At 51.4% G+C, this 12,648-nt stretch overlaps 4 protein-coding genes across 4 annotated transcripts; 1 reads left to right on the plus strand and 3 right to left on the minus strand.

The window, feature by feature from the left end:
* Positions 1-2,728: 2,728 nt before the first annotated feature.
* Positions 2,729-3,624, minus strand: J4E85_004124 (uncharacterized protein; the record flags this gene model as incomplete). The annotated part of the gene is made up of 2 exons (XM_051468386.1): positions 2,729-3,001; positions 3,079-3,624. The coding sequence occupies 2 exons, from the start codon at positions 3,622-3,624 to the stop codon at positions 2,729-2,731; spliced, it is 819 nt and encodes a 272-aa protein (XP_051327978.1).
* Positions 3,625-6,124: 2,500 nt separating this feature from the next.
* On the minus strand, positions 6,125-10,766 carry J4E85_004125 (uncharacterized protein; the record flags this gene model as incomplete). The annotated part of the gene is made up of 8 exons (XM_051468387.1): positions 6,125-6,216; positions 6,269-6,794; positions 6,845-7,066; positions 7,113-7,595; positions 7,650-7,729; positions 7,784-8,036; positions 8,240-10,662; positions 10,712-10,766. 8 exons carry the CDS (start codon positions 10,764-10,766, stop codon positions 6,125-6,127), a joined length of 4,134 nt encoding a protein of 1,377 aa, XP_051327979.1.
* A 162-nt stretch (positions 10,767-10,928) lies between these two features.
* On the plus strand, positions 10,929-11,400 carry J4E85_004126 (uncharacterized protein; the record flags this gene model as incomplete). Its single annotated transcript, XM_051468388.1, has 2 exons — positions 10,929-10,958; positions 11,008-11,400. The coding sequence occupies 2 exons, from the start codon at positions 10,929-10,931 to the stop codon at positions 11,398-11,400; spliced, it is 423 nt and encodes a 140-aa protein (XP_051327980.1).
* Positions 11,401-11,666: 266 nt separating this feature from the next.
* On the minus strand, positions 11,667-12,418 carry J4E85_004127 (uncharacterized protein; the record flags this gene model as incomplete). The annotated part of the gene is made up of 5 exons (XM_051468389.1): positions 11,667-11,839; positions 11,888-11,974; positions 12,027-12,084; positions 12,153-12,267; positions 12,348-12,418. The coding sequence occupies 5 exons, from the start codon at positions 12,416-12,418 to the stop codon at positions 11,667-11,669; spliced, it is 504 nt and encodes a 167-aa protein (XP_051327981.1).
* Positions 12,419-12,648: the final 230 nt, after the last annotated feature.

Here is a 12,648-nt window from a genome sequence, read left to right on the forward strand (position 1 = left end):
GTCTGGTCTCTTGTCCGCTCCGTAGTCGTCACGATGGACTATAAATTAGCTTCTGCTCTTGTTCTTCTACATGTCTTCTTCAACAGCTTTCTCCAAAAGTTGTGTCCAGAAGTATCGTCCTTCTGGCTCATGCGGCTGCCTTTGCTCTTCTTCTCAAAAGCTGGAAGTCTCACGGCCATGAGCGGAGCAGGAGTTCGCACAACCCACTATTATTTCCCTCTTCTTGGGTTTAACTCTCTTCTATCTACTTCTTGTGTCCACGTCAGCCTAGGGAGAAACTAAACACCGTGGAGCCTACATTAAGGTAAAAACATATAAAGTAGGTGGCCTAAGGTCAACGTAGGCTCTAGGGTGTTCAGTTTTCTATTGTATGAGGTGTGTCTGACTCCAAAATGTAGATCGACGAAGACATGGAGACATTCTTTGCGACAATAAAATCAACTCAGTAACTTTTCATGGCTTCGAAAGATTGGTTGTGGGACTACATGAGATCCTCGCTGTGGAAGTACTCAAAAGAAAACCACGTCTGGAACATGAGAAGTGTGCTCCGGAGTCATACTATAACACATGCTTGGTTTTAGCCAGGAGCCGGTGCACGTGCTTGGCAAGAAGTACTTAAATACTTCTCTCCTTCGACTTCTCTCTTTGCTTTCCATTCCACACAACTTTCCACATTTGACTAAAAGAGAAACTCCGCCAAGTTCATGTTCTCCTGTTCTCCTGTTCTCCAAAACAGCAATACCAACATCGATAGACCGACCCAGAAATGAATCAAAAGACGTCGCCAAGATTACCATGTGTTCTTCCTCGTTTCTTCCGCCGACTTCTCTCGCTTCCAAACAACATGAACAGAAACGCATGTTGTAAAAGCACTTAGAACAAGATCCAGAGTCGCTAATTGCATGTTTCTGACTACAGAGATTGAAACTTTGCAGGATATACATGATGGGGCTGTGGCCTTCTTTCGCCGGTCTAGAAACTGAGAACAGTTGAACATAAATACTCGCCCTCCTCGGCCGTCCTCTCTCCTTCATACTACACACTTTTCGAGATTCACCAAAAGTCAATCCCGTACAAAGCCATGGCTTTCTGTCCTCTCTTTTTCCAAAACAACTATGTCCTCATACATGTCCCAGCTGAGAAGCTGACGACTATATATTTAAACTTCTTACCTGGTTCTTCTCTGAGCTATCTTCTAGTCATTCAAAACGCTCCAGAATCCGAAACTCAGGCACTTTGGATCCATGTTTGGGTTCTGGTGTGCCAAAAACAACTGGGCGGCCATGTCCATGTCTTCGAGAGAAGAGCAGCAACTCGAAAATTGCAGCGAGCGCGTTCATGAAGATTCGGTCGTACTGATTCTACAGTTCAACACCAAAACTTCTCGAGAGCTGTTAGATGAGCAGACTCGCGAGGAGTAGGCTATATCAACACCGCTTCGTCCTTCTCTGGTACTCCATCACACCTTCTTCTTCTTCATCCCAAAATCCACATCTAGCTATGACATGTGGACTGCCTCCTCCTCTTTCCAAAAATCTTTCACAGTATCATCCATGGTTTCGACTGTAAAACTACCATGGGATATTTCATAAACCAAGATTCTGTTCCAAACCCCATCGATATAGCCCCATGAGTCAGTCTCGTGATTCCCAAGTTAATCGACTACTATCAGCCATTACCTAAAAGAAGAATGGGTTAAGGCCATGTCTTCTGCAGAAGATACCGCACTTCCTACGTCACCGAGAGCTTTCTCTGCCCGAAACAACTCCAGGACCAGTACATGTCCCTCCTCGAAGAGTACCATCTACATATAAAACTCCTCTCCTCCGCCGGTCTTCCTTCTCTCTATACCACCTTCGAGTTCTTTCTTCTCCAAAATGAAACTAGAAGCATAACTATGGAGTCGGCCTCCTCTTTCTTCTCCAAAGCTACCAAAAACCTTGGAAACACGAGTCCATGTTGGAACCAGAACACCATAGCCGCCCAGTTCATGTTTGCCGGTCTCAAACATCAATGATTTTGTTGTATGGTGTGCCTCTGCGCGAGGGGAACTATTATAAATGCGCATTGGACTTGCGAAGACTCTACGTCCTTTACTCCAACACCTCTGTTGCATGAAACAAAAAGTTATTTGCGGATTACGTATGGGTGTGCTGCTCTGAGAACCGAACCGAACCGAACCATGAACAGTAGTTCACTGCTTCTCTACCACCTCAGGAAAAACGCATCTGTCGGGACCAAAAATTCGACGCATCCCACTTATGACTGTCCCCTCGCTGATTTCTCCAAAAAAACAAACAATCCAGTACTTGGTTGTTGGAATCAAAAGAGTTCTAGTACGGCTTATGTTTCCTGCGATAATACTTCGTTCACTCTGTTATGGAAAACATATCTGCGGACGTTTCCTTGTTCTACCTTAAGCCAAGCTTTACCTTCATGTGTGATGGCTTCAATGTACGTTCTGTTAGCAGTTCATAGATTGAGCGATACCCCAGAATGAGTGGTGTGGAGACGACGTGTCTGGACATCATGCTGGTGATGATGGTGATGATGATCATTACTCTTGTTTTGTCATTGTTCTTGCTCTTCATCGTAAGGCTATAGCCAAGCACATAGCCTGCTACCAGTACACTCCATACTTCATCCTCCATCCTCCACGTGTCTTGATGCGAATATCGTACACCACCCTATTGCATTCCTCCTCTGCTCCACCAGCCTCGTTGTCCCTTTAAACAATAGTCTCCAACTCCCTCGCATACCCCAGCGTATTCTCAATAACCTGATCACTCGTAACCAAAATATCCCTGTTCAAATACTCATCCTCTTGCTGAGGGAAGTATATCCTGCCGTCCTTGACAACCCAACCGCTCTCCTTCGCAAAGTTGACGACGCTGCCTTCCGAGTCGAGGAAGAGGAGGGATTTGGCGTCGGAGATGGGGATGGAGGGGTATGCGCGCTCGGAGCAGGAAGCGATTTCCTTGCGGATGGTTCCGATGAGGATCTAAGACGTGTTAGCAAATAGTCCGGTTTGAATTATGAAGGATGTCGGTGTGTTTGGTGGTAATGACAATGACGTACCTCAGTGAACAGCGCAAACTCCTCGCCAGGCACCCTCTCGCTCTTCGTCTCAACCCACACCTTATCGTAGCTCCCCTCCATAAGCGCCTGCTCCAGACGAATCGGATACTGGATGAACGGATCAGCCTCTAGCTTCGCGCTCGCCTGGGCGGCCGCCACCTCGAGCGTCTCGAGCAGCGTGTGGAAGCCCGCGTAGTCGCCCTCGCTCAGCAGCAGCAACAAGTACAGCCCCGTGACCTTGCTCGATTGGCTGCCATCCTTGGGTAGTGTGGACTCTGGCAAAGAGTAGAAGGGCTGCAGCTGCTGGAAGTAGCGGGTAAAGGACTCGGTGTCTTTGAGGCGGATGGAGATGATGGCGCCGAGTTCGAGCGTCTCACGCGCGAGCTGCAGGTGTTTCCGTGGCGACTTCTCTTGTGGGATCAGGGCGTTGAGGTTGAGGAGGGCGATCTTGGCTTTGCTCAATAATGAGGTGGATTGCTGGTAGTTGTGCGACTTGAGCGTCTGGTGGAGCTGCTGGAGCACGCTGGAGAGTTCCTTTTCGGCCATGGTGTGCGGTGTATCGCTTTTGGTGGTTGTCGTAGATGATGGGGAGGGTGAGCGCGGGGATTGAGCGGGTTGATGGCGTGGTCGGGTTGGGGTGTTTGTTGCGGCGAGTGGAAGCTTCGGTGGTTTACGTCGGGGGACCGTCGGCGTCGGAGGTGCTGGCCTTAGCGTGGGCTGCGTGCTCACCGACCGCCACGGCGCGTCATAACCTTCAAACGTACGATAGCGAATATATGCCATAGTCTTCACTTGTTGTCAAACACGCTGAGCATGTTCCTGGGAATATAATCATAATCTGAACACTTTTCAAGATATAAGCCTGACATCCCACGCGTGCCAGGCACCAACCCATGCAGATGACCTAGCCGGTCACATTGTCCCAGCGTGGGAATATCACTATTGGCGACTGGTATGCTTTGGTATTGGTCTACTTCTGTTTGCGATACTGCAGCTGACATTCCTTCTTGCACGTTTTAGAGTCTGCCTTGCATGACCGATTGGGTAGTCAGCACGCCACGCCTTACCTTGTGCTACCGTAGAGATTACTCGTGTGAAAATCTTCTACTCAGAGTACCGTATCGGGGCATGCAGACATGTCCATGGCCTGACCGGTTCGTAGTTCCAACACATCTCACCACCGTCAGACGGAACATCGTCAAATCATGTCCCTTTTGCTTATCTTCTTCTCCCAAACTTTCCCTTTCCACCTCCACCAGTCGCTGCCTTGCCCTTGATGTTGAGTCTCCGATAATTGGCATTTGCCGTAGCCTTGATCTTTCGGGCCGCCGTCTTCAGGACGCCCTCTTTGACCGGCTTCTCCTTTGCTTGCTCTGGTTTCTTTGCTGGCACTTTCCGTCTCCTCGGGGTATGTGAAGCGTCACTCGCGTAGTCGGAGTCTCCATCCAGATCAGAACCAAACTCGTCTGCTATGTCTGCTGGTACTTGTGTTTCAGGGACGGCTGCTTGCTCCTCGTCTAATTCGTCATGTGTCTGTACGGCTGGTATTGGTTTGGGCTTTACGACGTTCGGACGCACTGAGAAGTTGTTAGTCATGTAGCTCTTTGGATGGAAACAGCACATCTTACTTATCACTCGCCGTGTCTGCCTCTTCAAGCCCTTCTTCTTCCAAGCCTTTCGCGGCTTGCCGTCACGACCAAGTTCTGGCTCTTCGTCGCTGTCTTCATCAGACTCAAGGCCTCGGTCCGGGCCTAGGGGCATTGCCGCCTGGCTATCTTCGATCAAGATCTGCGGCGCTCTAGACTTCTTCGGTACGGCGATGCCTTCTTCCTCCATTTCCAGTTCGCGCATAATATCCGCTTCCTCGTCTAGTTGGTCCTCCTCGTCTTTCCTCATCGCTTGTATCATGGAACTCAAACTGCGTCCCAGGCCGCGGCGCATCCAGGGCGCAGGACGTGATATGGGCTCCTCCACCTCGTCGATAGCGCTCAAGACGTTGTCCCTCTTCAGGAATGCAGGTGTAGCAAGGCCTCGAGTCGTAGACGAAGGTGTACCCTGCTCGTCTAACCTCCTCTTTTTCGGTGTGACAAACTGATTCAGGAGGAATCGCTTTCCGGCTGACAGTGGTGTCCGCTCCCCCCGTGCTCTTGACTCTAGCGACGTCTCGCTTGCTGCATCTTGTAGTCTCCTACTCGGTGTTTGTGGAACATTCAATCCTACATCTCCTAGTACAGTCCGCGGTTTGCTCGGGGTGCCTTGCGCGAACGGGAGCTGGTCGAAGAGACCTAGCACTATGCCATCGCGCTGAGGCGTGGGTCCTATGACGGAAGGTCCTTGTGGGGAGAGCAGCTCGGCTGCGTAATCCACGTTCTCCAGTGTATCTTCATCCTCCCTCTTCCTCTTCATCGGCGTGGAAAGATTGGGCTTGGGCGCGGCTTTTGGTGTGCGTTGGACATCGAGGCTCGCTTTTCGGCTTGGGGCGCGCTTCGAGGGGGTCTGCGGCGCGGCTTTGCTGGATAACCGTACTCGTAGCTTGTTGTACTCCTTGTACATTTGTGCTGCACATGTTTAGCAGGACACCAGTGCTACTGGCGTCGCTCTATACGTACAGATCTCGGCATTGGCCTTGATATCATCGCGTCCCGCCTTCCGGCCATTGTTTTCGGCGGCGAACTTCTTTTCCCAGACCTTCAGTTCCTGTCGTAGCACAGTGCAGCGCTGTTCAATCTCATCGTTACTCATGTCGTCTTGTGTGGGGTAGGAATGCGTGAAAGCGGAAACGCGAGCGTAATTGATTTCCGCATCTCAAATCGCGGTACGCGTTACGTGCACGCGACAAAACGCCACTAGCAGGGATGTCTCAGCCTTGCCGGCTCCACCCGCGGGCATCATCACATGCACATCAATCCCGAAAACTCAATTGGCAAGCATGACGCATCAGATATATTCTACAAAATACTATTCACAACTCCCTGCTCGCGCGCTTGAGAGCTCGAACATCATGTCGCTGATGCAGAAAGGGAAAGCCGGACCAAAAAAGGGGAATCTAGTAGTGAACAGCCTTGTCGTAGGTGGCCATGGCAGCCTCCTTGAACGCCTCAGCAAGAGTGGGGTGAGCGTGACATGTGCGGGCAACATCTGGGATATAATTAGCTTTATTCTGCAAAGATAGATAGTGTATTCGACTCACCCTCTGAGCTGGCACCGTATTCGAGAGCAAGAGTGCCCTCTGCAATCATCTCACCGGCGTTGGCACCAATGATATGGATACCCAATATCCGGTCAGTCTGAGCATCTGCCAGGAACTTGACCATACCCTCAGAGTCGAGGTTGGTCTTGGCTCTTGAGTTGGCGGAGAAGGGGAAGGTTCCGTTCTTGTACTTGATACCTGCCTCCTTGAGCTCCTGCTCGTTCTGGCCGACCCAGGCGACTTCAGGGTGGGTGTACATGACGGAGGGAATGGCACCGTAGTTCACGTGGCCGTGGCCCTTGTGGATGTATTCAATGGCGGCGACAGCCTCCTCCTCAGCCTTGTGGGCAAGCATAGGTCCGAATGTGCAGTCTCCGATAGCGCGGATGTGGGGAATCTTGGTGCGGTACTCCTGGTCGATGATCAAGCGGCCCCTGTCGTCGGTCTCGAGGTTGATGTTGTCCAGACCAAGACCGGAGGTGTATGGGCGGCGACCGATGGCAACGAGGACGACGTCGCAGTCGATCTGTACTGGTTAGCATTCTCTCTAAACACAAATGCATGCGCTGGACGTACGGTCTCCTCCTTTCCACCCTTGGCGGCTTCAACGCTGACGTTGACGCCAGCGTCGTGAACCTCACCGGCGGTAACCTTGGTGTTGAGCTTGAACTTCAGACCCTGCTTTGTGAGGATCTTCTGTGTCTGCTTGGCGATCTCGTTGTCCATACCAGGGCCACCAATTTGACCCAAGAACTCGACAACGGTAACCTCAGAGCCGAGACGCGACCATACGGAAGCCTACGAATCGTTAGAAATGCCATATGGTTCAAAAGAGAGTCCCTACCATCTCAAGTCCGATGATACCACCGCCAATGACGGTCATCTTCTTTGGCACTTCCTGGAGCGCAATAGCGCCAGTGCTTGTAATGACCTTCTGCTCGTCGATGGTCAAGCCAGGGAAGGGTGTAGCCTCGGAACCAGTGGCGATGAGGATGTTCTTGCCGCGGACGGTGGTCTCGCCACCCTCGGTCAGGTTGACAGCGACGGTGTGCTCGTCCTGGAATGCGCCAGTGCCCTTGATGTATTCAACGTTGTTCTTCTTGAAAAGGAACTCGATTCCCTTGGTGAGACCGGAGACGGAGGTGTCCTTCGCCTTCATCATGGCGGGGAGGTTGAGCTTGACATCGCCGACTTCGATACCGCGACCCTTTGTGTCGTGGAGAATCTGGTGGTAGAGATGCGAGTTGTTCAGGAGCGATTTTGAGGGAATGCAGCCGACGTTCAAGCAGGTTCCACCGAGGGAGCCACGCTTCTCGATACAGGTGACCTATCGCCGTGTAAGCCTTTGAGCTGCGCAATCGCCACGTCTGTCGTCGCTAACCTTCATGCCCGCCTGTCCTGCCTTGATGGCTGCGACATAGCCTGCGACACCGCCACCGATGATGACTAGGTCCTTGTCCTCTATCCAGCAATCAGCACATACTCCCCTCTAGACCTCGTAGTAATGCGACTTACCAGCCTCCGACGCATAGCCTCGTCGTAACCGGTTCTGGAAGTAGATGTTGGATGCGCAAAATGTCTTTTGGGAGACGGGCCGCGTCGCCCTCTGCATGGCGCGGGGTGCCAGTGAGCGGAACATGGTGGAGACTACCGAAGAATCGCTACCAAGAGAAGCCGTGAAGTGTACGGCGGGGATGACAGGCGTCAATGGATGGGGCGTGGGATGGGAGATGTGGTTGAGCTTTTTGCGGAGCTCGGCCGGGAAGGTCTATGCGGCTTCCGTAGGGTCAAGGGTGGCGCCAAGCTGACAAAGTGCCTCACATCTACTCCGTAACATCTTCGTCTCAGTGTCCCGGTAACCGGTATCGCATTACTCTATATGGCAAATAAAGGGTATTTTGGCTATATCTAACGGCAATGACTCATCCCTTCCTATTCTCAGTCCTCCGTCAACGTCGTGGTGGCCAGTACTCTCGTCAACATGTCTATTATTGACTTGCAAGCCCATCGGACAGTCTCTCTCTCATGCTTCTCGACGATCTCGGTCTTGCTAACAGTCTTCTTGAGGAAGAACTGCAGCCCAGCAATCATCTCAGGAGCCTGATCCACCTCTACGAATACTTCGCGTACTGCCCGCTCGTCTCGCTTGTCCTTCGATTTGGATGCCTTGAACGACTCCAGAATCGTCGTGACTAGCAAGACTTCGATGAACATCTTGGTCTTTGGCTGCAAGTAAGGGAAGTTGAGGTTCTTCAGGCTAGTGATGGGTAGAGCTTTCCGGCCGATCAGTGTTCCGTACAGTTTGCCTTGGTTGACAAGTTTGCGAAGAGATGTGTCACCACCTGCATCGTCATCGTCACCATCCGAGTCATCTGCGCCATCTTGCTTCTCTCCTAGACTCTTGAAGATATCCCATAGTGCAAATTGGAAACTCTTTCGTGTCTTGTGATCTGAACAGACCTTTCGGGCGAGGACTGTGTAGTATGGGTTATAGGTCTTCTCGGCGCCTGCGCAATGCACAATGACCCGTGGAATTTCCGCCTCCTGCGATCTCTTGAGGTTGAGCTTGTTCAGTCGTATTTGAGCGTCTTTGAAGTCGCTGGCAGACATGATAGAGACGAAGATGGCGCGTCTAATATCAGTGTTCATGCGGTGTTCGCGGGCAAGTTGCACGAGATCGACTTCGCTGTCGTCGTCCTCAAGGTCGATGGTTTTTGAAGTCTTGCCAGATTGCTTTGACTCCTCGGGCTTCTCCTCGTTTCCAGGTTCATTACGCCAGCTCGCTCCCACTAGCCACCACTTGCCTCTTTTGTCCGTGTCTTTGATGTCCTTAAGACCAACGCGTAGCGGCTCGGTTGCTCGGAGGTTTCTTGAATTTAGAGTACCCAACTGCTTCTTCATCCGTATCGTATGCTCTCTTGAAAGTGCGGAATTAGCTATGCCTGTCTTCATCTTATTGTTCTTGAGGTCATTGATCGTCTCGATCATGAACTTTGTTCGGACGGGTAGGTTGTTCTGCCCAACTTTAGCCACAGACTTTTGCAGCAAAACGACAATGTCTTTGAGCGAAGTTGGATCATCTTGTCGCAGTTGCGGGCCCGATGCCCTGACTACTCTCAGTAGGAGCTCGGTATTGATCTCCGTAAGTTCGTCGAGGAAGAATCGGATGTAGTCAAAGACGATGTTGCTGCCAATGACCTGGTACGTGTACAGTTCCGCTACTACAGATATCAGGTTTGCCGTCTGCTTTCCATTGCCGTCTTTGTTCGGTTGGTAGTGTTGATCGAATTCTGCGACAATGCGTTCCACTATTTGCGCGCCAAAATCGGGTCCAATAACTTTGTACACCGCAGCGATAAAACCAGCGTGCAGGTTCAGAAACGTATCGAGGAGAGCTGTCGGATCCGACAACATGCCGACGAGCAGGTCGACGAGTGTGTTATTGACGTAGCCTCGGGGGTTGTTTTGGTAGATGTTCTCAATCTCTTTCAGAATAGACAAAATGTTGGCTTCCGAGAGCCTGTTGAAGAGACCCTGAATTTGCCTTTTGAGACGCAGTAAAGCCTCCGTATCTGAAGCAGGAGCTGCTCTCAGCGCAGGTGGTATGTACTTGGTCGGTTGGGCGTTCGCGGCTACGGGAGCGATGTATGGGTTCTCTCGTATACGTGGTTTTTCCGGTTCCGCATCCTCCATGTCGTCGTCCTCATCTGAGCCCAGGTCGTCTTCAGAACCATCCTCAGTCTCGTCGTCTTCGTCGGAGGCTGTCTCTTCCATGTCCATGTCGTCCTCGTCAAATGCGGAACCCTCCGACTCGCTGTCCTCTTCCTCACTCGACTCCTGACCCAAGGCTTTCCGCCTCTTGCTTGCGAGCCAATCGTCGTCCTCTTTCCTCTTCCTCTTTGTAGGTTGGGCATCCTCTTCGTCGCTGAAGTCTCCAAGATCGCCGAATATGTCGTCCAGACCATCATCTGCTCCCTTGGACCTCTTTTTGCTCTTCACGCCTAGCCTCTTCTCCAACTTGGCAATCTCAGCATCATCTTGCGCCAACTTTTCCTGGGCGGCGCGCGATAATTTAGGAGGCGGTGGTGACGCTTCCTTGGGTCGTGAGGTCTTCGCTTTGAGGATGCCCTTCAACGGTTGAGGCGACTCCTTCGCAGCTATCGGGGGTGGTGTGGCGTCGGATTCGATGTTGTCCCAGTCTATCTCCTCTTCCTCGTCGTCGTCGTCCGACTCGGCTTCTCGACGTGGACCGCGGCCATTGTGAGGATGCGAAGGCGCTGGCCGTCTGACCTGCTTGTTCTGGCGCTTCTTCTCTACGCGATCGGCCTTGCGCTTGTCTTTGCGATTCGGTGGCCCGTTGCGCGCTCCATTTCGTCGCTTGTTGTTCGCTGGGTCTGCTGATGTTAGCACTGAAATATTGCCAGAGTCGGTTGAACATATTACCAAACTGATTTCTCAATTCCACGGGCAATTTGGGCCCTCCGAAAGCTGTGCGCATGTTGAGATGGTCGAGACGGTAGAGTCGCAAAAAAGTTCGAGAAGTCGGAGTTTGGGTGAGAGAATCCCCGCGTCTCCGCTCCACACGGACGGCCGCGGGCATCCCACCATCCATGCAACCAACTACTACATGGCGCGCGCACGATAGCACTCGACTTTCACCATGGCGCGAGACCACCTAACCAACGATGAGGTACGAAACGCCAATTAATGAAGCGCCTGTTCAGGGCTGACTCTTGCAGTTCTTCACACGGCTCGCCAATCTTTTCGAGTACACGCGCACCAAAGGCCACGGCAGCGTCTACCTAGTCCAGAAGCGCATGACATTCGGTACCTCTGCTACACCTCCTCCAGCCAGCAAGATCGCCGACGATCCATTATGGGACACACATCCTGACGAGCCATTACCTGTTCTAATTCGCGCACACAACAACGGGAGCGACAAGAAGGCAGGCACCGACAGAGAGGACATCCCCAAGATAATATTGAGCACGGTGGTGAAGCCAGACGACTTGGACGCATTCTACGCACGGTATGCCGAGGCGTGTAAGACAGGCATGAGTGGACTGAAGAAGCGAGACAAGAAGAAGGCGAAGAAGACCAAGAAAAAGAAGAAGGGCGAGACCAAAGTATGAGAAACATCGGACTCTGCGAAAGCATGAGACGCACAAGAAACACGTCGTTGTCATAGAGCACCGATTAATTGATCTTGCGAGGTCACGCGGGTAGCATCGAGAGTATGTCGCTGGGGGAGAAGTGCTACTGGAAGAAGGCACAACAATGACTTGGACGACGAAATCCTGTAAAATGCAGCACCAGTGCGCGGAGATCCTGATGGAGTGTGGTGCACCAGAAGATACCACTGAATTACATCTATACATCGCAGTCCCCACATTTGTCCTCACAATGTCTCGGCCGTCTTCTTGAACATCTTTGTGCTCACAGGCAGTGGTTGCCCCATCCAGGTCGCTCTTTGCGTGTGGTCTCTCAACTCATCGTCGGTGTTTGGGTGAATTAGTGCAGACAATGGCCCCCTGTTGATCACGAGCCACGGAATGAAAGCACCGAATTGCTCTGCTATTCGTTAGCATAGGCATAGAGGTGTATTCTCTCCAAACATACCGGGCGTGAAGATGTTGACTTCAAACATGGCGAGAGGATGGGGTCCAATAGGCCGGTCCCATACTCGGTAAATGCGCAATTCGGGGACTTCGTGTCGGATTAGCATCCTAGCATATTAAGCTTATGGATATGTCCTCACATTCGCGGCGTATCCGTTCCCACAGCTCGTTGGCGAACTTCACTTCCTCTTTATCAGACTGGAGGAAATAAATGTGAACGCTAGTTGCTGTCAGATATATATACAACCGCATTTCAACTTTAGCACTGACTCGAAGCCTCCTCGAATGCCGTTCGTTATAGGAGCTACAAAGGACTTGTATGCTTCGCTCTTCTTCTCGATTGGTGGGTTTACGTAGGATTTCCCGTCCTCAGCCCTTTCACTGTACGATGTTAGCACAGTCTCATTTAGATACATGATAGCAACCAAGCTGTGTGACGACAGATTTCAAGAGCAACGTACTTTGATAGTGGCTCGAGGCCTTCGTAGCCTTTCAGAGGAGACGCATACGTGTAGAGATTTGGATCGGCCATCTTCAATCTGAACGCTACGTTGATGTTCAAGGTCACTTCTCTTGTTGTATCGCGTAACTTTTATACTTGACAAAACAATCAACAATACGCAGCGGAGGTCTTCCGTTTGTCAGCGCGGAATTACAGCGGCCTTGGTTTGCAATATCCCAATGCAGTCAATCAGCCCATGTACCAAGTTACAGATGCACTTATACATATGGCATGCATTATGTCAACGTTCTATTATGTGA

The sequence above is a fragment of the Alternaria conjuncta genome (genome assembly GCF_024043145.1).
Source record: "Alternaria conjuncta strain BMP 0040 chromosome Unknown scaffold_5, whole genome shotgun sequence".
NCBI lineage: Eukaryota > Fungi > Ascomycota > Dothideomycetes > Pleosporales > Pleosporaceae > Alternaria > Alternaria conjuncta.